Source organism: Colossoma macropomum, unplaced genomic scaffold (genome assembly GCF_904425465.1).
Source record: "Colossoma macropomum unplaced genomic scaffold, Colossoma_macropomum, whole genome shotgun sequence".
NCBI lineage: Eukaryota > Metazoa > Chordata > Actinopteri > Characiformes > Serrasalmidae > Colossoma > Colossoma macropomum.
The window spans coordinates 34,903,283-34,930,780 of NW_023494792.1; the positions used below are offsets into that span (position 1 = coordinate 34,903,283).

Genomic DNA, 27,498 nt, shown 5'->3' on the forward strand with positions numbered 1-27,498 from the left:
CCCAAGCTCTTTGCTATTTTATGCTGAGAAACATCATTCTTGAATTGCTGCGCTATTTGATGGTGCAGTCTTTCACAGAGTGGTGAACCCCTCCTCATCTTTACTTCTGAAAGACTCAGCCTCTCTGGGATGTTTTTTTTATACCCAGTGATGTTACTGACCTGTTGCCAATTAACCCTCAGGTGTTTTTTTTTAGTATTACACAACCAGTTTTTTGTTGCCCCATCCAAACTTTTTTGAAATGTGTTGCTGCCAAAACAATAAACTCCCTCAGTTTTAACATTTGATATGTTGTCTCTATAGTATTTTCAAATAAATATAGGGTTTAAATGATTTGCACATCATAGCATTTTGTTTTCATTTACATTTTGCACAGTGTCCCAACTTTTTTGGAAATAGGTTTGTATATATGCCTGACCGGCTCCAGGGCAGGTTAAGTTCAGGATTTCCGATCACAAACAGCTATTGGACCAATCAGGGCAAGCTTCTGACCCATCAGGGACTAACAGAGCTGGACCCTGTTACTTTTCTTTTTTTCACGAGGTATGTGGCATCATTCATGTAAAGAATATCGCTTTTTAGCAGAGGAAGCAAACTCTGTGGTGGTCCTGTGGGGGTCCTGACCATGAACAGGGTGAAAGTAGGCTAAGAAAGTATGCAGAGAAACAGATGATGTATCTGTAAGACTACAAAGTGCTCCTTTACGGTAAGGTACATGATACAAGGAGTGTATAAGGTGTACCTAATGAAGTGGCTGGTTGTAAAGTAATAATGAGCACTAACACTAACAGCGCTGTTTTTTACTGTTATAAATGCTTTTCTTTCTATATATTTACATAGAATTATTTTTCCTTCTTTGGAAAAAAAGCTGTTTGACTCCTCATGTTTCACACGACTGGCTTTTGGTCATAAACATCACGCTTTTGGTTTTATGTGCCAAAAGGACATAATTCTTTTGTAATAACTATTATCCAGCCTCTCTTTATTCCGTACAATTAAACAGGCTGTTTTAATTACTGTGCCTTTAAGACTAATATATGTAAATAAGCTCAGTTCTGATTGGCTACCTTATTCAAAAAGCATTCAAAGCTGAATCACTCCTTAGTGTGATATGGCTCTGGCAGAATAGGTACATAATCCGTAAATGAGTTGGTTGTCCTGAAACCACAGAAAAAATATATATAAAAAGACACTTTATTATTGTAAAAACAGCTGTCTATTCAACAAGAAGCTAAAATATCACCAAAATAGTTACAAAAAAACACCCATTTATTTTTTACCCAACTAGAAACTAGAGAGCTAGAAAAAAAAGCTTTCTATTACGTTCAAAACCAAACGTTTGTTTCTGTCTTTTCACACTGGTCTGATTACACTAATTGACTGCATTGTAATCAACAGTCCTGGTGTTAGTTAACTTTTTGTAAGTGTTTGCCAAGCTAGACTGCAAAAGTTTAGTAGCAGAACCTGTTGCGCATATCACTAGCAAACGGGCTGGAGTTTCGAGACATACAGTTACGTACTTCATATTCAGAGTTCAGCCACTGCCTATTGGCTTCTATCATAAGAATATGTTGAGTCAGTGGGTTTTCTCTTCAGGGAAACCTGCTGAAATTATTGTCTGTGGTAATAAACCACATGTTACCGGTGCAACAGAGAGAGATTATGCTGAAAAGCGCTGAGATATTCCCTTAAAGGAGAATTACAATTCCAAATTTCAGTAAAATTAAGTGGCTAAGTGTCTAAAGTCATTCAGAGTGCTCTGATATGAAATGCTTTGCTCCAGAGAAACTTACTGAGTCAGAATTGTTCAAAGATGGTGGTGATAACCACCAAACATCTGAAAAGTTTAATGTCGCTAAAAACTCTCTCATAGACAGCTATTATATGAAATATTCGTGAATGCACTGCTATTGTTTAGATTTGAAAGTTTTGGCCCAAAAGATATTCTTAAAATACATTCATGGTGAAAAGATACATGCAGAACACACACACACACACACACACACACACACACACACACACACACACACACACACACATCATCTAAACCGTGTATCCTTCTGGGTCGCAGCGGGCTGCTGGAGCCTATCCCAGCTGTCACATGCAGGACATTTTATGGCAAAATGGTGCCCAAAGCAATTAATATTAATTTAGATTTACTACTATTTTATCATCATCAATGTTACATATAAAAACACACTTCCTTGTTTGTTTTGGACCGTACATTGTACTGTAGACATTACAACCCCTGGTTCTCACCACCACCATTGTAAAGAAATCTGAGTCAGTAAATTTCTTTACACTATTTTACAATAAACCATGTATACACATGTTTATATCTCAACCACTGAATAAGGCAGCTCAAAATATATTTTGAAAAACCGGTGGAAATTCCCTTTACACAGAATGCTGTGTTTCTAATGTACATCTCAGACATACACCACAGAAGATTTGAGAAGAAGTGAAGTTGGGATGATGCACCTAAGAAGAAAAAGATGCTTTCTTTTTTGAACAATACAAAAAAGTCCACTGTAGAAAGAGTTATTTCTTTAAAGAAAAAAAAAAAACTAATTATATACTTGTTGAATGGAAAACATGAGTTCATTCCATCCATGACAAACGTCCTCTACTTCTGCCACACTGCGTGTTTGTGTATCCTCAGTGTTCCTTAATCTGGTCTTCCTCCTCCAATTTGCGTATCTCCTCTTTCAAGAAGTTGATGTTTTCTCTGGAGGCTTTTAGCTTCTCCTTCAGCTCCGTAATCTCCAGGCTTGTTTTCTTCTTCGCTGCTTCCAGCTTCTCTCGCGTCCGCATCTCTAGCTCCGCAACTAAACACACACAAACACACATTTCTCAATATCACATAGCCAGCATGCTGCTGAAACGCTCCCTGAACAAAAGATGTGGGATTTTCAGCATTAATCAGTTAATCAGTAATCAGTCTAGGACTCTGTATTAAAGTGATAGTTCAGTGAAATAAGCATATTCCCCTCATCTCCCCTGAATGTAGCCAATCAGCCAAGATCATGTTTGATGTCTGAAGTTTGCTTCATTAGTTTTAGCACTGGAGCTGCAAGGCTAATATAGCTAACACGTAATGAAAAATGAAACCCCACCAATTAGCATGGTGCTAACTGCATGCCCATGCCATCATACACTAGCTTCAAACTGTCGAGTTGTTAAAGGGCTCATATCAAGGAAAATAGAATGGTTGGTATGCATTTCACTCACACTCTGTCTCGTGTTTGTAGGCCCCCAGCGTGAGTTGCCTGGTGGTGTTCAGGAGCTGCTGCATCATTGCTGTGGGATCCTGGAAAATCTATAGCAGCACAAAAAAAGGGTCTCTACATCTAGCTTACTGATCATAACACAACAAAATGAAAATGACTGACATGCACTACTACTCAAAAGTTTGGAATCACTTATCATGTAACTTGTTTTCTATACAATAACTTATATTAATATTAGTATTTCAACTCAATTTCAGGAACAAAACTAATTTATTAAATGATAAATAATACACTAGTTATATTTACACTGATCAGGCATAACATTATGACCTTGTTTCTACGCTCATTGTCCATTTTATCAGCTCCACTTGTGTCACACATCACCACCACGTCAGTGTTACTGCAGTGCTGAGAATGATCCACCACCCAAATAGTACCCTCTCTGTGAGGGTCCATGGGGGTCCTGACCACTGAAGAACAGGGTAAAAGGGGGCTAACAAAGTATCAGAGAAACAGATGGACTACAGTCTGTAACTGTAGAACTACAAAGTGCACCTATATAGTAAGTGGAGCTGATAAAATGGACAATGAGCGTAAAAACAAGGAGTCATTGGTCATGTTATGCCTGATCTGTGGACAATCATTTATTGTAATTTTATCATGGTTTCATTCTTTTTTATTTTTACATCATTCTATCAATATTTTTATTAGATTTTCTTTTATTGGCTTAATATAATTTCATTCTTGATATTCATATTGCATTCATTTTATCAGAAATTCATTCTGCATATACATTTTATTAGAACTTCATTCTGAATACTTAGTTCATAAGAACTTCATTCTGGATATTAATTTTGTTAGAACTTTATCCTGGAAATGAATGTTATTAGTATTTCATTGCAGATATTACTTTTTAAGAAGAACTTAATTTTGGAAATGCATTCTTGTTGGAACTTCATTCTGGATATTTAGTAGAATTTTACACTGGAATTTTTTTTTTGTTAGAACTTTACATTGAATATTAGTTTTATTAGAACTTTTCTTTTAGATATTAATTTTATTAGAACTTCACGCTGGCTATTAATTTTATTAGTATTTCATTCCAGATATTATGTTTGTAACAGTTTCATTCTAGACATTAATTTTATTAGAACTTCATTGGTTTTATATTATTGAATATTTCAAACATTTGAGCAGTCGTGAGAGAAGGTGGGGACAGTATTAGTCAGAGTGTAAAGTTACTGTTACCATCTCATCATAAAACTCAGAGACAACGGTCTTCTTGGGCATGGCACTAGAGTCCGACTGGAACAGCTTCAGCAAGTGATACAGGGTGACCTGGGAGAGAAAACACTCAAACTCTGACCAGTCTTCCTCCGTCTACTTCACATAGTCACATAATGTTGAACAAATACTGGTAACCACTGATGCTGTTATTTGAGTAATATAAAAAGTAAAGATCTGCCACTCACCGGTCTCTCATTTGGGTCAATAAAGAAGATTTTTATAATGATCTCAAACTCTCCCCAGCCAGTCTCGGTGATCTCATACGGCGGCTTGGTGACCACTGAAACAGGTGAAATCATGGTTGAGTCAGCTTGATATTACTGACGGTACTACAGAAGTAGAGCCAGGACTTAAAGGGTTCAATGAAAAACCTAATTTACCCAATGAGACCCAAACAACTGCCCACGTGAGGAACTTTCAATGTGTGCATAAAATGTGAAACTCAAAAAATAAATGAATTAATGAAACTAAAAGTCACTGCAAAAATGCCAGCCCTAGGCTGACATTTAAAATCATGAAAATTAGAAATCTGGCTTAAATCTACAGTAACACTAGGGAAACATCATACCTCTTAATGGATTTCCATAGCTCTCATGAAGTTTGAACTGGATCTTCTTGACATAAGCAGACATATCCTGAGAATGAATCCAAACAGGTTTTGGTTTGCATTTCTTTCTGGACTGATTTAGTAACTAATACAATGAGCTCTAATTCACTTTGTTTTCAAGTCATGCATAAATAACACATGCACCTGACATAATAACAAAACGCAAAGTTTTGAATGCACAACTCCCTCTATTGGCAGCCACAACGACTAATATACAGTTAATTTCTTAGTTTTAGAACTGCATTAAATATTATATCCTAATGATCATTATATGTGGGTATTACTGCACTTTCAGGTTCCGGCAGTGAGTTTCTGGATGTTCACATTTTTAGCATGAGTGATAGAAACTATTTTATTAGTCATAACGCATTTTAATATACAAAGCTGTTATTAAATGGAAGGAGTTGATGTAATTTATGAAGCATATTTTGGGTTAAAATATGAATATCATTCATGTCCTGCACCTGCAATTTCTATCTTCAAGTGCATAAAAAAGGTAGTTAATAAATTACTTCTTTTAATACGTTAAATCAAAATGTATTTAAATAAATACTTCTGTTGATCAGTAATTTTTCCATACACATTGACATTCATATGCAAAAGTTTGGGCATCCTTGGTCAAATTGCATGTTTTGTTGATTTTTTAAGTGAAAATATTAACACATCCTCTACAGAGAACATACTTCTACACATTTTTATGCACAATTTCTGTGGTTTGTGAAGAAATTTTGGCACATTTTTGCAGAAAGTTGTTTTTTTCAATGTGTTAAACTCAACAAACAAATAGAAATGATGCCCAAAAATCTGCAGAACAATGCCATATTTAAGTTTGTTACATATAAAGAATGTGTTAGCACAGCCTCATGTAGAAAATCAACAAAACACGGTTATTCAAACTTCTGCATATGACCGTATGTCCTAACTGTGACATTAATCAAAATTTCTATTTTTTTTTTTTAAGCCAAGCAAACCTTTCTTTAACAAAAATGTAATTTGGCCAAAGAGCTCATGGACAAAAATGTGAGAAACTTAATCCAAGAGACCCTCGATTCACAGAAAAGCAGATTAAATCATCTTTTAATATTCTGTATTTTCAGCATGTCCTTACCGTACAGCTTATAACCAATGCATCTGTCATGAGACCTTTACAACTTTGTATTCATGTTTAATTCAAGTGTACTAGAATTACTGTAATTATTGAGTTCAAAGTGTGTAAAAACCTCATTTTGCTTTAAAGACATTCAATTCAGATCTTTTCTTAATGTTACACAAATTTGTTTATCTCGTTATTTGTGTTACAGGCTCTGATTAGGGAAGCAGAGTGATGGACTCATATCGCCATCAGCATATGATTACTTAAAAAATAAAACACCAATAGACAGATACTTAGATTTGACATATTCACCAATATTTGAAGATGTATTTGTATTTTTGGTGTGCCAGAAGAGCAGGATGTTTGGGTGATGCTGGTTTACTGCACTAAATGCCTGCATGTCATTCATTTAACTGCATTTGTATCCCTACAGAAATAAATGTTATATTGCTCTGTGATGCTAATTCTAGTAAGATTTAATCCCAGAGAGTACAATTTATAAACAATAATACATCAACATTGACAGACAGAAAATATTAGATATTGACAGCCCACGATTCCCATATCAGAGCATATCTAATGTCATATGCCATTCATACTAAAACACAGTGAAAGCATCTTAACAGTTCAGAATGTAGTGATAAAGACATCATGTCACTGTAAAGACAAATTCAATTTTGATTTTTTTTATTATATGCAATTTTGTATGGCTCAGTATTTGTATATTTGTAACAGACTAATTTTTGTCCACCAAAATAAAAAAAAAAACCTGGCGTTCAAAAGAGCTGCAGAAACACCCACACCTACATCCACATACATACAGACATACTGTATTACAGTAGGTATGTACCTCATTCCTATAAGGTTTCACATAGACAGTCCACTGATGAGTATGACCATCCTCCTCTCTCTTCTTACCAAAATACCGGGCAATATTTCCAAATACAATGGGCTTCACAATCGTCACTCCCTGCAGATAAATGGAGAAAAATTGTAGAGTTTTACACTTTAAGCGTTTTAAATTACAAACTCATTATTATGTATTATCTGTCTTCTTGATCAAATGTTTATATACACTCCGAGCACTGTTGATAGCTACAGCTATAAAGAGCTAACAGCACAACCGTCAAACCAGCAGCTTCAGTATCACTAATTTATACTGTTTGGTCGATAAAATATTTTTAAAAATGTATTTACCTATTGACGCTAGATTAATAATGTGTAAATAACTAGTATAAACAGTAAAATAAGTCTGCTAACTGCAGGCAGCTAGCTAATAGCACGGTAAGCTAATGCTGCTTTACCTTCACACGTCCTCCTGAATCTGGACCAAACTCAGCCATCCTCTTAAACATAGTATATACAGAAAATATATTAAATTCGGATTAGTTTATGAAAACACGTCTGCAGCTGTTAACTGAACAGTGTGAAAGTATGAAACGGCCATGAAGCACAGAGAAGGGTTCACTTCATCATGCCTTTATTACAGCCAATCTGCTATAAGAGTCCAAATGCCTGCCTTCAAAATAAAAGCCTCATTATTTAAACAAAATAAAATAAAATAAAATAAAATAAATAACCAGAAGGCCTCATTTAAAAAGGTACATTAAAGATAATTTGTCTCTTCTCAACAATTCGCAGCATTGTCCTTCAAACGATTTACAAAAATATAATGTTTACAAATCACGCTCTGTAATGCCTGTCAGCACATTGGCACAGATGCTGTGAATTTTTTCTACATCAGGTTGGAAACTTGGGATTGATCTATGCATATTTTCAAATCGAACTAACATTTTATAACCATTATTGAAATGTGAATTTTCATATAAGATTGTTTTAAGATCAAATGTGTCCATATAAATGTTTTATAAATGAGGCTACATGCTTGATTTTTTTCATACACCTGTTAGCAATGCATGTGACTGAAACACATGAACTCAATCATCAGTCCACAAACGTTTGGCCATATAATTTAAGTGATAAAAACTCACTTTTTAGCAGCGGTGGATGAAGTACACAAATTATGTCCTTGAGTTAGAGATACCCAAGGTAAAATATTACTCCAGTAAAAGTAGAACTCCTCCCTTTAGACCTCCACTTGAGTAAAAGTACAAAAGTATTTGCCTTCAAATGTACTTAAGTATTGAAAGTAAAAGTACTAAAAGATTAATTATGACTCTAATGTCCTATTACCATTTTTGTAACAAGACTCTTGCTTCAAAATACTCCAGTGTCACTCTAGGTAAATGTCATTAATTAGTGACGCTGATGTCTATTAAAATTATCATAACCACAAAACACTGAAGGCAAACAATTTCCATCAGGTAGAACCGAGTGGCTCTGAAATCACTTTTTTGCAATCAAGCAAAGTTTCGGTTTAAGATTTATTTGCAACTTAGTCACAAGTTTAATAAAAACTTGCTTTAAACGCAGATTCACAAATGAGTTTCCTTTACTATATTGCATCTGCAGGTCTCTGTTCATAAACATAAACTAGACAAAACTAATTTACTATAAAACGAAATAGTGTTTGTATAAATTCAGAAAAAAGAAACACGTCAGTCACAACTGCATATGTGTACATATTTCTATATTCTGGTCTATTTACACAAAGTTAGGTTAGTTCATCATTTATGTTGAATAGACACTCCCAAAGTTTTACGCTGCTGCACTGATGTTGAACCGTGTGCTGCACTGGGTCGGTATGACCAACAGGTCAAAACAAGCTCAAAACAAAGTGCGCGCTGTGCCCTGATTGGTTATCTTGCTTTGCGCTTCTTTCATTTTGACATGTTATGTTTTTACACACACACATAAACCAAAAGGAACGACAGATTTCTCATAATGTAGTGGAGTAAAAAGTAATACATTTGACTTTGAAATGTAGTGGAGTGAAAGTAAAAAGTCACCCAAAATGGAAAAACTTCAGTAAAGTACAGATACACGAAAAACTACTTAAGTACAGTAACGAATTACATTTACTTAGTTGCTGTCCACCACTGCTTTTTAGACATATTGTTTGATTTTAAAAAATTGTGCTCAGACAAGGTCATAGAACACATAGACCAAAAGAAACATGTTAGACATGGGCATTAAAGTGTCCTTTATTTATTTAGAAAAATAAAAAACAATGTAACCATCACCACATCTGTCGTAAATATGCCTAATCATCTACTAGAGCGGTTTCAAAGTGATTTTCCTTTTTTACCACAAGGGAACCCCCCCTTATGATGTACCTTGAAGCCTTAACGAACTTATGAAAAAAACTGGTCTGGGTGGACACTTCAGGTTGAACGGTTTTGATTTTTTTTCTGTTAGCTGGCCACCACAGAAGGAAGCCAAATATCACTAAACATGCTGAAGTTACTGTTAGGAAGCTGAACGTTCTTTAGCCTCATCGGTGGTCCTCTTTGTGGCTAGTGGGGGCTCTCAGTGGCTGTACGGCGTGTTTGCGTCATGCTGGGTATTGTAGCGAGAAAACACTGATGGACAAAAGCACAAAAAGGACACAAAATCATGAATTCTGTCAAACCGATGAGTATAATGCTGTGCTACAACGTATATCATAACACTACAAAAAACATATTAAAGTGTATTTTAGGCAGGAATGCCTCTTCAACGCAGCGGCCTATTTAACTGCAACGCTGATGAGGATGTTGTTGTTTACTCGCACTCTTATTTTGAAGCACGTGCTCGCGCGCCGCTCTCGTGCTGCTGTTGGAGCGAAATGGCGGACGGTGTGGATCACATCGATATTTACGCGGATGTGGAAGAAGAGTTTAACCAGGTAAACAGCAAAACTCTCACACAGCTCTCTCTTTAACACGGCGCTCTCACACGGCTTGGTGCGGCGGGCAGACTTCTGCCCCGTTATTCCGAGTTTAATTGATCGCTGCCCGGAGAGAAGCCGCTGCGTTTTTTTGTTGCTAACGGCTAAAGCTAACAGCAGCTGCTCGCGCACAATTAAACAACACACCGACTATTTTAACCTGTAACCGACAGATAATCAGTTGAGCAGTCCGGTTCTGCAAATGGCTACTTATTGGGGATGGGTTTGTGCGTGTTTCAGTGAGTTTTGATAAAATTTGTCGATAATGCGTGATGGAGGAGGCGTGTGCGTGCGCGCGCGCGCCCCATTGTTTGTGCTGCAGGGTGTGTGTGTGTGTGTGTGTGTGTGTGTAAAGTGCGTTTTGATTTGATTAAGGAAAGATAACCAAACTCCAATTTGTAGCTATTTAACTACATAAAATGAATTTTTTGTCGTGTTCTGAGACCAGATGAATAGTTTTGTATTGAGTGTTTTGAGTCTCTTTATTTCAGTGCCTGTATCTGAGACGAAATTGCACAGCCTGAAGTCATCCGTTTTGCAAGGCCTTTGCTGAAAAGAAGTTATTTTTTGAGGATTTTATAACGTACGCGACAAAAGTTGCATTCGTTTTGTCTTGTTTTCTGATCAAATTTGTTTAGCTCAGGTCATAAGCATCAAGCTGCAGATGCATAGAACACTTTACACAAAACCACATTGTACCAGACACTTTTGCACCACACATGCACTTTTTTCACCAAAATCCTCTGCACCACTCTGTGATTATTTCAGAGGAAACATTTGCAATGTCTGCACACAGCTGATGATTTATCTAAGCTTGTTCAGGGGAAAAGGCCTATATTTTGGATAACATTTTAGAGAATGATTCCTCCAATTTTTCAGATCTTTCCCAGTATTGATGAGCGTGATTTAGGGTCCCGAAGCCCTCAGTGTAACTTCAGTTCAAGTTGATCTATGGAGCATTGCTTTTTCAAAGTCTGATAAAATTAAACCCCAATGGAAGTTGCATCAGGGGACATTACATATAATGCATTGAGAAAGTAAATGAATCGTTATGCTGTTAAACAGCACATTGCACCATATGCATGCTGTGGCTTCAAACTTGCCCTCCTGCTGCAGGGCTCTGTGTTTGCAGATGCAGTTTGCTCCTGGGACGGAGGGCACTGTTTGTCTGTACTGTCTCAGAATAAAGGCAGAAAAATATACTTGTGCTTCTGTGAACATGTGTGGGTGTCATAAGTGTCTTCTTTTTTGAGCTGTGTTGGTTGTAATAACTGTTTAAATAAATGCGAAAAATGGCAACAGTGAGAGTCAAACAGGCATGTTCACACACACGATTCTGTCTAGAACAAGTCACATGTACTGTCTCAGAGCTGCCCTGCATGTGATTAATGATGTACTGATCACAGTGAGCCAGGATCTTAGTCAACCATTTAGTAATGCTGTTAAGTTTAATGTAAAAATATAAATGTAGTATTTCAGCTTTTGGAGGTGTGCACATAGAAAAGAGTGAGCTGTGCTTCCAGTAAATCCTTTTTCTGTGTTTTCATGCAAGTATGTCTACATGCATCTTTGCAGAATAATTTGCAGAAGCCTTTAGAGGTGCTGTTTCATGTGTTTGAGCTCTGTGTATATTTAATATGCATCTGGGTGGTTGTGCATTCATAGGTAAAGACAGGGTCTACTGGCAGTAAATGATAAGGAGAAAATACTAGTGTTGGCCTAGAGCTCAAAGCTGTTCTGCAAACTTGTGGCACAACAAAAATCTCTCATGCATTTGTGCTTTTAATATAAATTTAATTTCCTAAAGGGCCCAAAACTGAATTATTATGTAGTGTTAGTAAGATCGAAAATTGCTTTAAAATTGTGTTTATTTGAAGTAAAGCCCTAAAAGTCAGTTAACATAAGTCTGTTTTGTCAGTGTTTTGTTATTTATTCATTAATAAAATCAAAATTTTAAGGCAGCCAGATAACTTAGATTTTTAGGTTAAAACCCAGGTTACTTATGGTATAACAAATCATTCTCTTAAATGTAGCTCTGCTGTTATGCTGATGCATTTTGTTCTTTTTTCACTCATCTCAGAAAAATTGTTTGTGTATTGAAGTTTCAGTGGTAATAATTTTGCAGTATCACCTTACCTTACTGAGATGTTGTAAGACTACAAGTGTGTTAGTGAAATGAGTTCACATGAAGGATGATTGTTTATAATATTGGTCTTGTTTTGTAGGAAGCAGATTACCCTGTGCACGAACAGATAGACCTGTATGATGATGTCATCTCGCCATCTGCCAATAACGGAGATGCTCCTGAGGACAGAGATTACCTGGACAACCTCCCAGCCCCAGGGGGCTCTGAGGGAAGCAAAGGGCCTCCATCAAACGTTGTCTACACTTACACAGGCAAAAGGATCGCACTTTACATCGGCAACCTCACCTGGGTTTGTATCTTGTCATTTTGAAATATGTATGTTCAGTCTAGTGTTGCAGTGGCCTTGTGAATCATATAAACGTGAGCTTCATTTAAAAAAAAGTGATTTGTTATACCGTAAGTAGAGCATTATAGAACGCTTTTTAAATGAAACAATACATGCCATATGCCCCCCTACACTTCTTGTAGTGTGCTACAATCTGTTACAATGACACTGTGGATCATATGATAAATATAGAGCATGGCTGTCCAATCTTATCTGCAAAGGGCCAGTGTGGTTATAAGCTTTCACTCAATTACAAAGTAGAAGAACACAAGATCAGTTTTTGAAATCAACTGATCAAACAAGCAGAATCAGGTTTGCTTGTTATATGGCTTCTATTGTTTCATAAAAAAAAAAAAGCTCCAACAGAAAAGAACCTATGTCGCACCTATATTTTCTATAATGTATACCAGTCACTTGGACAGACTATGTAGATCATATGAACATTACAGCGAACTTCTTAAACTATAGTTCCAAAACATCATTGTTTTTCTCCCCTGTCCAGTGGACCACAGATGAAGATCTAACAGAGGCCATTCGCTCCATAGGCATTAATGATGTGCTGGAGATCAAGTTTTTTGAGAACAGGGCTAACGGCCAGTCTAAAGGGTAAGAAAACCTGCTCTGTAAGTGACCTTAATGTTCTTTCGGGGTTTATCAAAACCAGATAAAGAAGCAGTGTGGATTTATAACCCTCAAATATTAAACTAAAAGTTTTGATTTTAATCTTTGTTAGTCAATACATTTTTGTGTGCAGATTTAGTTATTTTTGTGTGTTCATAAACTTGTGCAATGAAAAGTTGCATTCATAGAATTAAAATATTGTCTAACTAAAGGCTGTAAATATTTTTGCATTGTTTTGTGCACAGCTGAGATATTTCTCGAAACAGGATTTTAGTTAGCTATGTAACTTAAACTTAGATCTTAAGTTAAACATGTCCAGGGGTAGAACAGACATTCCTATTTAGTAATCCTCACTTTGGGCTACAGCTGCACGATAAATCGTATTTTTGTTATCGCGATGTGAGTTTCCACGATAAACACATCGTTAGAGCAGCAATGACAGAGCAAATCTAATTACCTCATACCTCAGCGCCAGAGAGACCTCATTACATTACCGGCACAGACCGTTACAGGCCTGCTCCTCTGCGCGGTGGCTGAACCTGCTCTGCTTTGCGGATGAGTGACGTAAACATTTGGCCAACAGCAAAACACGCTCAAAGACCTTATAAAATTTTGTAGGAAAACATTAATTATGAAATTTCACATTTCACCGCAAATTTGTATTTATTTTTGTGTGATACATTGTTGTTTTTTTTTGTTTTTTTTTGAACAATTCAGAAATAGCAGTAACTATTTGAACAGGCCTTTTTCTTTTTTAATCAGTGCAGTTGAACCGCCACCTTCAGATTTAGATAGCTGTGTAGTTGCAGAAAAGGCTACAACGACAGTCAATGCTGTTTTTTCTTATTGTGCATTGCATTGTTTTGCAGGTTTGCGCTGGTCTGTGTGGGTTCAGATGCCTCTTCCAGGAAGCTGCTGGACCTGCTGTCGAAGCGGGAGCTGCATGGACAGAACCCGATTGTAACTCCCTGCAACAAACAGTCACTCAGCCAGTTTGAGCTGCAGTCACGAAAAAGTGAGGAGCGTTCTGTGTCTTTTGACAAAAGCTATAGATCATTCTTAAAGCAGTTACTTGGCTAAAAATTAAATCCCTAGTTCACCCTTTACCCCAAATATAGCTGATCAGCCAAGACATGTCTAATGTCTGAAGTGCGCCTCTACAGTTGAACGGTAACTTTTTCTCCCCTCCTCTTAACTCTGCAGGTACTCAGTCAGGGCAGATGTCGGGAGAGGGTAAGGCTGGGCCTCCAGGCGTGGGGCCCCGTGGTGGCTTCCCCCTGGGCAGGGGTCGAGGGCGCTTTCCAGGTCCTGCGGGCCCTGGGGGTGACCGGTTACCTGGACCTGTTGGACCTGGAGCACCCCCGCCGAACTTTCCAGGTAATAAGTGACTTTATTCAGCTGTATCTGTTGGATTTAGGGGGTGTGTTATGTTGGATTCTTTATATGGTTTATAAACAAAGACTCAATTACAGGAGCCCAAGGTTCATTTGTATTTCCATTACACGGTGTATCAAAAGAATGTTTTTTCAATATCACAATGTGGCAAACAATTCAAAACTTTCAATCTTTTCAGTTTTTTTAATTCTTATTCAAATAAATGAGATCTAGGTTAACCTTATATTTTGCCTAAGTTTGTAAAAATAAGTGGCAGAAATAGGTTTTAAAAGCTATACCAGAGAAAAAACATTCACTTCCCTAAAAACCTTTCATTGAATGGTTCTTAACATGATGTGTGACTGAAGTTTTTTTTTTGTTTTTTTTAAGTCTAAAGATCCTCAGTGGAAAGGTTTTGTATGAATTAAAGGACATTAATTAAACAGTAAATTTTTGTTTTAAATCTGAGTGTTCAAACAATTGTGAGTATTTAATATTTATATTAAATTTATTTATTTGGTATTGTTCATCAATTATCGTGATACACTTGCTATCACAAAATTTGCTAAATTTTTATATTGTCACAACTCTATATTATTGACATGGATGCATATGTAGATGAAATTGGATTTTTATTTAGTCATTCAGTAATGGCCTAATATGGTCTTTAGTAATGGGTTTTTTTTTGTTTGTTTTTTTTTTTCTTATATATAAATACTCAGGAGGTATGCAAGGCCCTCCTCGACCACCGCCTGGACCACCAGGTCCGCCAGGCCCCCCTGGTCCCCCACCCCCTGGTCAAGGTCTACCCCCGCCCCTCTCCGGCCCTCCCAACAGAGGCGACCGCCCCCCTCCACCTGTCATGTTCCCTGGTCAGTTTGGTCAGCCCCCAATGGGTCCCATGCCCCCTGGCCCGCCTCCACCGGGCTATGGTCCTCCTCCAGGCCCGCCCCCACCACAGCAAGGCCCACCCCCTCCTGGCCCATTCCCTCCCCGACCGCCTGGTCCTATTGGTCCGCCTCTGGCCCTGGCTCCTCCCCCTCACATGCGGGGCCCTCCTCCTGGTGGCCCACCTCCAGCCCCCCACGTCAACCCTGCCTTCTTCCCTCCACCGGGAAACAACAACATGCCCTCATCAGACAGCAGAGGCCCACCTCCAAACGACCCGTACGGACGCCCGCCTCCATATGATAGAGGAGATTATGGCCCTGGCAGGTAAAGAAACTCATCACTCTCCTCTCAACACTCAGTTTGCCAAAAAATAAAGATTCACCCAATTATCCGGGTTAGCACCTAGTTAGTACTGTATTTTGCCTGCATTCTTACAAATGAAGGGGCTGAAAAATGAAAGAGCTATGTTATAGAAAAAAACACTTCTGCTTCTCTGAAACATCTGCCTAATTTTTCCTGTGACCTAAAATGTAGTCCAGCAGCCAAGTCATCTTTGGTGTCTGTCTTTTTTGTAATTTTGTTAACATTTTTTCTCAAGTGAGCTACAGCAGCATTACCTCAGTTACTACTGACAGCCTGCCTCAACCTGGGTTTTATTCTGATTGTTCAGTTTCTTATTATAAGCAATGTGAAATTGACTGTCATTCAACAGTGTGCAATATTTTTTTTTTCCTTCTGCACATATGTTAAAAGCAGTAAGACTGGTGACTTCTGAAGCTGAACTTCGTGTTGGGTTTAGGGCATCCTCGAACAGTAGCATTGCTGCTTTGCCTACTTTGACCTCTGAAATGATGAGACTTTGTATAGCAGCACTGAGGATCCAGAATAGAAGAAACACCAGTTATAACAGTGTCTTGGCATGACCCTTCAAACATTACTTCACTATTAACTTAAAAAAAATAATAAATAAAAACACACAAAAGAGAGACTCTGTGATGCACATTTAGGAGACTGCATTAGATTGTAGAGCTGTTTTTATTTTTGTTTTTGCTGTTTATTATAATATGTCGCTTACTTTCTATACAGGGATATGGATGCAGCTCGGGCCCCTCTGAGTGAGGCAGAGTTTGAGGAGATAATGAACCGGAACAGAGCAATTTCCAGCAGTGCTATATCCAGGGCTGTTTCAGATGCCAGTGCAGGTACACATACGCTTATCTCCCATGTAATCTACAGGAGGTCTGTGGGTCATTGGAGAGAATGGAAAAAGCATGAAATCAATTTGGGGCAATTAAGGCCTTTAATGAGAGGGCTTAAAATTTTTCTTTTCTGTTAGGAATTAGACCAGAGTATTCGTTTGAAGTCTGAAGCATCGTATCTACATGATATCAGCTTGTGTTGTGGAACCCTTTAATTGTGTTAATTTCTGACGACCCACAAAGGCACCTCTTGTTTGGGATTTAGCTCTAAGATGCTGCCTGAGTATTACATTTTCTGAAAGACTGATGAAAAAGAGAGCTATAACTACTAAAAATGAAATACTTGCTTATGGCTACCTACAGACAGTTGGAAAAATGCTAATTTCCCACAATATGAGAAGAGAAATGTTGTAAAAAGGAGGTTGTAAAACTTGAACTTGATGGATTTCTCCCCTATCAAGACCCATCTGATTTTAACTGGCTCAAAACAGCATTAAAAAGTCACAAAGTAGCACTAAAAATGTGATTAAACAACTATAATTTAAATGTGTTGATACGTGCAGATACCTTGGTGTGTGTTTAATTTTTTTTACTATTCTCTGTGGTTAATTTCTTAAACTGTATGTTGCAGCGGATTACGGCAGTGCTATTGAAACTTTGGTGACTGCCATTTCATTAATCAAGCAGTCGAAGGTGTCAGCTGATGACCGCTGCAAAGTTCTCATCAGCTCCCTGCAAGACTGCCTGCACGGCATTGAGTCCAAATCCTACGGCTCTGCCTCCAGGTAAACCACGGCAGATCATCTGCTATAATAATAATAATAATAATAATAATAATTTAAAATTCTATGTGTGAAGTAACCTTTTATTGTTTGTGTGAATTTTTTGTTCTGCGAGTCATTAGGTACCAATGGATTAGTACTGAATAGTGTATATTGAGATTGCATATTTTAAGTTGATGCTCTATATTTTAAAAAATGTACTTAAGACATATATAAACACACACACAAATATTTTTTGTGTTCCGTTTAATATAGGTGTCTTGCTCAAAGAATTAACAGATTTCTTACTTGGGTACATGTTTTGAGATTTATGTTTATTTATCCATTCATTCAGTAATTCAGGTTAAACTACCATGAAGTCAAATTTTGATCTGGCACTTTTGCAAAAATTACTACTTGCTTGTAATTTAGGTTATTTTATTTGAAAGACATTCTCAGTTTGTCTTTATAGGAGAATGGGGAAAAATGTTCTTACGTAAACATTTGTTAATGAACACAAGATTTTATTCCATGCATTTGTGGGCCTTTTTTTATTTATTTATTTATTTATTTTTTGGTTCATTCATCATGAAATATTCACAAAATATAAAGATAGTGGGCAGCTGGGGCAAAAAAAGTAATGCAAATTTAATGTTTGAGTCACATTATACTCATTACACTAACACAGTGTGAGTTTGATATAAATTGTGTGTTTGATATAAAATTTGTGTTTTCAGATGTGTAAAAGAAATAAATAAAAACAATAAAAATGGAGTTCTCTTTCTTAGCAGACGAGAGCGTTCCCGGGAGAGAGACCACAGCCGGTCTCGTGAGAAAAGCCGCCGTCACAAGTCTCGCAGCCGTGATCGCCATGAGGACTATTACCGCGAGCGCAGCCGTGAGCGTGACCGGCACCGCGAAAGAGACCGCGATCGCGAAAGAGACCGCGACAGAGAGAGGGAATATCGCCACCGTTAAAAGGAGAGGAAAGGTGTGTATATTTTGTCCATCTGTGTGTCTGTCATTTGTATTTCTCTTTTCTATTGAACCAAAAGAAGAAGGTGAGATCCCAAAGATGGCCACGGCACCAAGAATTCTCAGGGAAATTCCAGATAGGTATGTATGTAAAGGTAAGACTCTTCACATACTATACAAACATACATATACTGAGTTCTTCCTCTTTTTTTTCTTTTCTTTTCTTTTCTTTTTTTAAGTAATGTGTAATGTTGTGTGTTTATGTTGATTTGCTATCAAATTTCTCTGCTTTCTTGTCATTCCATACTGAACGCCATAGCTCCCTGAGTTGAAACTGATTCATTCAAATATTTGATTTATTGTGTCTGAGTCCCATTTTCAATAAGTGTTAGATTTGTTCAAGCAAATCTGTTGTGTTACAGTGAATGTAGTGCGATGTTTTTTGGATTCTGGGACCTTTTGAAAATTTGATGTCATGAAAATGGCATTAATTATAATGTCTTTTAAATTTGACATCATTCTGAACATTGGGGAAAAAAAGGTGTCATTGGTTGGTTTATACTATTTTAATTTATTTTCTTATTTATTTATTTATTTTTTGACTTAAGTGTTAATGTAAGGCCTGAATCATTAGGATGTGCTGACAGTGTTTTTTGTGCAGTTCGAGTGTTGTCACCAAATTTCTGTGGCTGTAACTTGTGACAAAAAGTCACTTTTTTAATCTTTCAGATTTGTTTTTGAAATAGTTTTTTCCAAATTACTTGCTGGACTTCTTGCCCATCAAGACAAATTTAGCATTTGCATTCCTGTTAATAAGGAGACAAGAAGTGCCTCAGAATAGCATTAGTGTATCAAAGAGGCATGAAAGGTCTTTCATTATAGAAACATCCACGTATACCTCCTCAGTACATAACGTTAGGTCTTTTAAATGCTGTTGATGCCATTTCTGGTGTGATATTCTGTATCTTAGTGTACTTACTAGTTTAGTGTTATGGTTATTTGAGTTGATGTTTGAATGGTTCTAAAAATTTTTTTTAATTCTGGCACATTTTGAAATTCTACTGCTTAGGTCTTTTTCCATTTTTTGAAACTTTTTTTTTTCTAATTTTTCTAAACAACAAATCAGCCACTCGTGTACAAACTAGATCTTTTTTAAACTGCTTTATGTATTTATTACCAGCCATTCTGTACAACTGACAAATTTAAGTATTTCGTAATGTGCATTTAGAAGATGTGTGTTGTTGTGATTGTTTTTTTTGTTTTTGTTTTTTTTTTTGTGGGGCTGATAATGCACTACACTACAATAGGTTAAAAGCTTATTGGTTTTATTTAAATGTTAAGAAATTTGAGAAATAGTTAGAAAAAGGAAAGCATTCCTGGCCATAAATCTGAGCCAGCTTCCTTTAAATTTTATCAGGTCCCTTTTTCAGATGAGAATTTGTTCATGAGAGAAATCGCCATGGTAAATACAGTAGCTTTTTGGAGTATATTTGTCATAGTTTTTTAAATAGAGTAGAAGTAATATGACAATTCCACTCCATTTGCATTATTAACTTAAGATGTATCTAAAAGAATAAAATATAATTGAGTCAAATTCATTTGAATAACTTGTATCCTAAATATTGATATAACAGGACACCCAGAACTTTTGTGGTTTGTGTATATTAGTGTGAAAAAAGGTGGTGCGGGTAATAATAATAAAAATAATTAATAAATATGCATTGTATTCCCAGGTACTAAAACTTTATCATAATGGTCCTGTTCAACTGTAAATAGTGTGGAATTGCTATATGCGGTAGAAACATTTGTGTGTAAACTTCAGGTTATTTGCTCCCTCTTTAATTTTTTGCACACTCTAGTCATCTTTAGAATGCTTTAAGTATAATATGGATAAGTGAGATTCAGTTTACAAAGAAAACTGTGGATGAATATTTTGCTACTGATGCTCTCTTCTGTATTTAACATAAATTGATCTGATTCCATTATTGCTGAAAGATTGAGTATCTAAAATGTTTTCTCCCATATGTCAAGTATTATTTGTTTCTAGCTTGGTGTAACTGTTAGTATACCAACCATGACAAATTGCCTCAGTACCAATTGCACTTTATCATTTCAATTGCAGTGTATTGAGAGAGAGGTTTTGTCTGGAATAGATGTTTAAAAAAAATAGTACGTTTTAGGTAGAGGGGCAGATTTACTAAGCATGTGAACTGCTGCTGCTGATTTTATTTATTTATTTATTTATTTTTTCGGTAACAGTATTTATCTGCTTCAATTATTTATCTGGTGAACTGACAAGTCTCCCATTTTCACATGCATGTAAAGTACCATTTGATCTTATGAGAACCGTTTTTAATCAGTTTTTACATTTTAAAGAGAATAAAGACCTGTTCAAGCTGGATTAGTTTTACCAGAGGAGGTCCAGTAATGTATTTGACTAATTCATATGGGATAAGAGATCTGTGTAATTTGCCCCAAATAGACTGGAATGAAACATCATCACATGGACGCTTTCGTCAGTGGTTTGCAAAAGGTACCACGCTTCCAAACAATCACAACACATTATGAGGCTAATCTAGACTAGCATTTGGCTAGTTAACGGGTTCATTCAGCTTACTAAATGCTGCCCAGCAAGACAGAAAACGCATTGCCTTGCGAGACTTTTGAAATTTAATTTTCCCTCTCCCTGTAATTCAGCCATCTCCAGAAATATTTTGGATTTCAGTAGTTGTCCTATACTTGAGGATTAAAGAATTCGGTGTAGTCATGCTCCATTCGACCTGTAGTCTTGTCTTCAGGTCACAGAAAAGGGAGAAAAAGGAAGCGCTGTTCATTATCCGGATTTGTTATTACATTGTGATATTAATTTGAACAAGGCTGCTGAGGGAGCTCAAAGTTTGGCAAATTATAGAAGGTAATTTGCTCCAGAACTAACCTAGCAGACTTGTAAAAACTCCGGACATTGCGGATTTGTACTGGATTAAAATCACGGTCTCGTCGCTTACCACTCAAATTACAGTAGTTTTTCATGTAAAACTGATCCAGCTTGAGTAGAGCTTCAGTCATTTCACACATTTTGTGCGAGTGTGAAAGATCACACTAAAAAGAATTGAACTCTCTTCCAAAAATAAATAACTTGTGTGGGGATGTTCCTGGCATAAACCTCACCCCCTTTCCCACCCGTTTCTTTCTGATAGGCTGCACCCGCATGCCTAATTTTGATCATTGGCTGTGGTTTCTTTGAAAAAGAGTAAATGATGCACTTAATTTTCCATCATTTGTTTCAAGTGTTAATTTTATTGATATTTTTTTGATTACTACATTGTCATCATTGTACCTTTTTATTAAATAAGCTTCTTCATTAACACAGTCCAGCAAGTGCCCTGATGCTCAAAATTGCATACACAAACAATGCATAATGCATTTACAATGCATATAAATTCTAGAAGTTGCCATATGACAGTGCTTTGTTTCTTTCTCCATGTATAGCGCCCCCACTACGGCTTGATGAATCTGCCCCATAGGTTAAAGCGTTTGCCAAAGTTGTTTTATGCTGGAAAAAAAATGTTGCCTGCTGTTCATTATTGGTTGCAAGACTAGTACTAAATAATTTAGGATAGTTGGAATACCTTTAGCATAAAAAGGTTGAATCATTAAAGAAATAATTTACCAGTTTCATCATGTAATTAAATTTGTCATTACACCAGTGTCAGAATTTTAGTTACATATGTTCTAGCCATGCGCAAAAAGAAAATTCTGGGATAGAATTTTCATGTTCCCATCCAGTCTATGCTGTCTATGATGGCAGGTCAAGTTTAAAGATCAGGAAGTTTTATAAAATAATGAATTTCAACATGTACGAAATATTATTCCGAAGTTCCTAAGTAAAATGGAATTAAGTGTATGAGAGTTGGGGATGTTTGACAGTAACAGTGATGCAAAATTCGAATATGATCACATTTCATCAAACATACACTGAACATTTAATGTGTCATGAAGTATGGATTTTTAAATGTTAAACAAATGTCAGTGAATTTCAGTGCTGTCAGTTGTGTTACAAAAATAGTAATTTCACTTATTAATAGTTGGTCATTAATATTAATAGTTGGTCTGATCAGTCGTGCTCTGTGTACATGCAAACCATGTGATCCTGAAGGTTAATTTGAAGTTTTGGAATGTGTTAATGTGCTACAAATTAAAGGAGTTTAGCATCATCTCCTTCTCTTTGGCTGTAAATGATCTGTTATGAATTATGTATTTAGGTGTTTAAGTCAGAGAGTTTCGGTGCTGTCGACATATTGGACAAATTGTTTTGCAGCACCTTTTACTGTTGTAATGTAAACCCACTTGAATTCTGACTTGCAGTTAAATTGCTTTAAAATTGTGCTCCTAATTTTAAATATATTAAGGATATTTTAACAGTAATATTTATGCAATTGAATGTATTTTAAAAGAATGAGTACAGTTGGAGGACAATGTTAAAGTAGTTTAATTGCACCCAGCTGGTTTCAATAAGGATCACAAAATTAATTCATTTTTAGATGTTCTTGTGTCATGGACCATGGCCTTAGTTCTTAAAGAGGTTTTAATTATGAAATCTAAGTCAAATTGCCCCTTTGTGTAAGCTGAACTAGTTATTTTCTTTTTTTCTCCCTTTCTTACTGTTTAGCAGTAATCCCATTACTCCACGTTCTCATAGGTTTGTTTTTTCTTTTTTCTTTTTTTACTTTTCTGAGGTTAGACTGGAATATAAATTTGACGTATTTATACTGCAGCAAGGATATTTTTTCTGTTGTGTGAAGCTGAACTAACATTACATTTGCTGCACTAGTATTATCATTTAACTTCCTCTTTCTCTCTCAAAGTATTATCATGTTACAGGGTTGGACAAATTAACCTTAATGCTTAACAAAGCAAAGGCATCTGCCTTTCCTGAAGCATCTTTAAATGGGAATATTGGGTTAATTAAAAGACCTGAGGAACAAAGTATACAATCAGCTATGCAACGACTCAGTTTTTTTAATGCAGCGTAGTTGTTATTAACCCATTTAGTTGTCCAACAATAAAATTTAGCAAGATAACTTGTTTTGATTAATTTTATGTAGTTACATGTTGTATGAACATTTAACAGTACCCTTTTTAATTTTTTGGATTAAATTTTGGATTAAAAATTTTTGTACTTTTATACACACAATTTGGATTTTTTTTTGTTCATCATTAAATTGTTATTCATAATTAAGAATGTTTCTTTAGTAACTGAATCATGTAATTATTTCCATTAAGTCTTTATTGTAAGCTATTAAGCTGTTTATTAACTAATTATATACTCTGACACACATTGAAGGGAAAGTCTTTGCTCAGAGTAAAGTTGAGATTGCTGCTTGTAAAGTGATGTTCTGGGGAGGTAATTTGTTCAGCCCTGGTTTTCATGTTATTCTGCTGTTAAATGGATCACTAGCATTAGCCTTCTCACTTTTTGTCACATCATCTCAAACATTTCAAAAATGTCATGATTTCACATTAACAATATATGGGTGAAATACTATATTAAGAATTTAAAGATGAATAAAGACTGATATTTAATTCAGTGAAGGGCATAATCAGGACATTTCAAACATTGTATTTTTAATTTTGTCCTAGGCGAAACGTTCAAGTATCTTATAGTAAACTTCAACTTTTTAAGTCTTAAATTTGTAGGTTTTAGCCAATTTGTAGTCTATAAAATGTCTTGATTATACCATATGTGTGTGTATATATGTATGTATGTGTATGTATATATATATATATATATATATATATATATATATATATATATATATATATATATATATATATATAGTTACTGAGAACTTTTATAGTTGAGGCAGGTATTGCAAACAGGTAAAAGTAAGTAATAGATTTTACTCTCTCTTACTGGAAAGATAATGTTCATATGGTGGTAACTTGTCATGTAATGGACTTGCAGAATTACCAGAAATAAGTGTGTGTGTGTGTATATATATATATATATATATATATATATATATATATATATATATATATATATATATATATATATATATATAATTTAATACCAGAAAACTCAGCCAGTTCTCTAATGTGCTTATTAATCTGTTAAACTACAGAAGTTTCAAGTTGTGTTGAAAAGTGCATACAGCAATGAAGTTTGGTTGGGGTATGTTTTTTGACTGTATGTCTTAAAGTGCTTAATTCTCAGTTTTACCCCTCACTGTCCTCAAGGGCAGAGTTGGACGGGAAGATTGTTTTATCACTCTAAGCTTTGTTACTCAAAACGGTCAAGTCACAAAATAGTAGCACTTTAAGATCATTGGCCCTTATTCAACAAAGTTGCATAAAAAAGTGCATATTTGACCACTTTTAATGACATATGAACTCCTCTGCATCTGATTTATGAAACATTTGTATGATGTGGAATCTGTGTGTGCATTTGTTTTATTTTGGGCAGTGTCAGATTTATAAAACGAAAACTTGGTGTAATGTCTTTAGATTGTACATTGAATAGTTGTAGCCTCTGTTTATATCACTGTAAAATAAGTGCACCCACTGCATTACCATATGCATAAATTAGTATAATTGGATCTTTTTTATTGTTATTCTTATTGTTGGTGTTATAAATGATATTAGTTTTGTTTTTCAACTGCAAATCGGGCATTTTTTTATTTTCAGGTTGTTAAATTATACTCAAGTTTACATGCACTCAGACGAGAGTTTGATCGTACAGACGCATCAAAGATGAAATCGAGGAATACCAAAAATGTCGGTGAAATTTGTGTGCGCTCATGTTACGATCAGATTTGACTGCATGTGACTTTGATGACCAAGGGCTAATATGATTTTAGAACATGTAGAATCACACCCAAACATTTATAAGCAATAACTGCTTTTGTATTATTGTAATTGTTCTGTCTGTAGAATATTGAGGAACTTTTAAACACATCATAAATACACTTACTGCCTTTTTAATATGCTTTTAATGCTGTTTTTCTTCCACAGTGTGATCTAGTTGATGTGTGCAATGCTGGTTCTAGTTCATTTAGCTTTGTCCTGCAGGAAATTTGAAAACTTTGAAAAGTGGTCGGAGCGCCCCCTGCTGTTTGCGTTCAAAACTTAGGTTAACAGTGAATTGTAACATATTGTGCCGCGTCACCCCCATCTGTAGTTATATTAGGCACTGTGTCCATGATCTAAATGATTGATTAACGGTGAAAAACAAATACAGTTTTAAAGTGCTTCCCCCAAAACAGACTATAAAGTCTGTTGGGCTCATGACACTTCACATAAGTGGAGTGGCAATGGCATCAAGCCATGGGATTTGTAGTTCAGTTATATTATAATCTTTATTTATATGACTAACCAAAAATATTCTGCTACTATGGTGTTGTCAAGCACAGTAGCTGTGTATGTTTTTTTTCTTTCCTTGTGCGATTCATAATTTTTTGAACGTAACCAGCAGATGGTGTAATTCTGCACTTTCCCTGCACTTTAGTTGTGACTGTACTTGTCTTCAGAATGGCCTGTTTGTAGAGTGATTGCAGGTTGTGGTGTTTAATATTGTTGTTTCATCTTAGATTATTTGTATTTGAGCTTTAACTTGTTTTTAGTTGTAAATGTAGTTCTGATATGCCTTTGGTTGTATGCTTATGTGTATGTGGGAGTGTGTGTATGTAAGTGGGAAAACATCATCTGTGTGTGTTTCTGGGTTTGATCCCCAAACCAAACTGCCCCCTCCGTTTTGACACCTTTCAGCTAAACAGAAGAGGAGGAGGAGGAGGAGCATCGCAAGCACCTTGCACTCGTCCATCAGCACCCTTCATCCCTCCATCAGAGGACAAGACTTGGCCCGTGCTTCGCGGTGCTCCAGGACAGATCTGTAAAAAGAAAACAAATGCATATACACACACTCTTAATTCCCAACAGCTTTTTTATTTTTTGCATTTTATTTGATGAGATACTTGTGTAATTTGAAAAAAGTACGTTCAGCTTCTCAGCGGAAGAGAATAGCCTGCCTGCTCTATGCTCAACCGGAATACAAAAACTGACTGCTATAACGTGTAATTTGTCAGCTAAACATGTTGTTTTTATAGGGAACTTTTGGTTTCATCCCCTCCCCCTTTACCTTCTTCATAATGTTTGTAAGTGTCTATGCCTTGATTTATTAAATAGACTCTGTGTTGTAATAAAGTGTTTACTGGGGTTGCCATGTGTTCATACTCTGAATTCCTTGATGCATTAGTACTGCAGTAAGAATAGTTAGGTTTGTGCTGGGGCCATTTTATGTGTATCAGTCGTACTTGATGCTGGGGCGGAAAAATGATCCCCTTGTGCCATGATGACTTCAAGTTCAGGACCTGTTCAGGAGTGATTTTTTGTGAAGTGTCTTTTCTTAAATTCTTTAAGCACAAAATATGAATATATTAAACTGTAGTACAGTGTAAATATGCCAGAAAAGCTTCTTTGGACTGGGGATTAACCAATATGAAATGTTGGAGGCAAACGCAGATTCTAAAGGGCTGGAATAATTCTATGACAGCTGTTTAAGGGTTAGCCCTGTTATTGAGATGTCACACGTTCAAATCAGAGTTAACTGATATATCGATCGAGCTCTAAGTTGGACTGATGCAGATGGAAGAACCACTTTGGTCCCCAGTACAGCCTTTCATTTCAGTGGTTCTTTAAAAAAAAAGGGCTCCATTGAAAGGAGCTTTAGGGACCAAACAGTGGTTCTTCTTTGGCACTCTAAAGAAACCCTTTTTGGCACCTTTAGTTTTAAGATTGTAGTTTAACATTTAGAGGTTAGCGCAAGTCATTTTTGCTTGTACATTCAAATGCAGGTTTTTTAAAAGTATCTTAATTGAAAACAAATTTGGACATCTGAGCCACCAGCTGTAACCTGTGCTTCCACATATGAACTTTTGAACTGATGGGCCAGGTATTATGAAAGTTTATTGCACTGATTCTTCTTTGTTTTGTTTGTTATTTTTTTCGTTGTCCTTTTTTTTGTTTTTTTTTGTTTTTTTTTACTCCCTCGACAACACTAAACTACTTGAACTTTTGATGCACTGTTGTAGTAGAAGTGAGGTATTTGGTTTAATGGCCACTTTAATGTTTGCATATACACAGTGTTACTAATGTCAGTGTC

General features: G+C 36.1%; 2 protein-coding genes across 3 annotated transcripts; one reads left to right on the forward strand and one right to left on the reverse strand.

The window, feature by feature from the left end:
- Positions 1-1,803: 1,803 nt before the first annotated feature.
- On the reverse strand, positions 1,804-7,718 carry yeats4 (YEATS domain containing 4). The gene is made up of 7 exons (XM_036576970.1): positions 7,522-7,718; positions 7,068-7,187; positions 5,086-5,152; positions 4,703-4,797; positions 4,479-4,568; positions 3,232-3,319; positions 1,804-2,828 (listed from the first exon to the last, which is right to left on the reverse strand). The coding sequence occupies exons 1-7, from the start codon at positions 7,570-7,572 to the stop codon at positions 2,659-2,661; spliced, it is 681 nt and encodes a 226-aa protein (XP_036432863.1). The 5' UTR covers positions 7,573-7,718; the 3' UTR covers positions 1,804-2,658.
- Positions 7,719-9,912: 2,194 nt separating this feature from the next.
- cpsf6 (cleavage and polyadenylation specific factor 6) lies at positions 9,913-26,557 on the forward strand. Of its 2 annotated transcripts, none has more exons than XM_036576971.1 (10): positions 9,913-10,004; positions 12,272-12,481; positions 13,020-13,123; positions 14,008-14,153; positions 14,342-14,515; positions 15,235-15,727; positions 16,490-16,605; positions 17,234-17,387; positions 18,152-18,354; positions 26,106-26,557. In XM_036576971.1, exons 1-9 carry the CDS (start codon positions 9,945-9,947, stop codon positions 18,339-18,341), a joined length of 1,647 nt encoding a protein of 548 aa, XP_036432864.1. In that variant the 5' UTR covers positions 9,913-9,944; the 3' UTR covers positions 18,342-18,354; positions 26,106-26,557. The 2 variants fall into 2 exon arrangements, with proteins under 2 accessions (XP_036432864.1, XP_036432865.1); XM_036576972.1 differs by having other exon boundaries at positions 18,155-18,354.
- Positions 26,558-27,498: the final 941 nt, after the last annotated feature.

What these genes read in the sequence shown, in the direction of transcription:
- yeats4 (XM_036576970.1), bottom strand. Translation starts at nt 7,572, where the DNA reads ATGTTTAAGAGGATGGCTGAGTTTGGTCCAGATTCAGGAGGACGTGTG. An exon ending in ATTCAGGAGGACGTGTGAAG is followed by an intron (nt 7,188 to 7,521) that starts GTAAAGCAGCAT and finishes ATTTATCTGCAG; the next exon opens with GGAGTGACGATTGTGAAGCC. An exon ending in TGAAACCTTATAGGAATGAG is followed by an intron (nt 5,153 to 7,067) that starts GTACATACCTAC and finishes ATTCATTCTCAG; the next exon opens with GATATGTCTGCTTATGTCAA.
- cpsf6 (XM_036576971.1), top strand. Translation starts at nt 9,945, where the DNA reads ATGGCGGACGGTGTGGATCACATCGATATTTACGCGGATGTGGAAGAA. An exon ending in ACCCCCGCCGAACTTTCCAG is followed by an intron (nt 14,516 to 15,234) that starts GTAATAAGTGAC and finishes ATAAATACTCAG; the next exon opens with GAGGTATGCAAGGCCCTCCT. An exon ending in GGAGATTATGGCCCTGGCAG is followed by an intron (nt 15,728 to 16,489) that starts GTAAAGAAACTC and finishes CTTTCTATACAG; the next exon opens with GGATATGGATGCAGCTCGGG.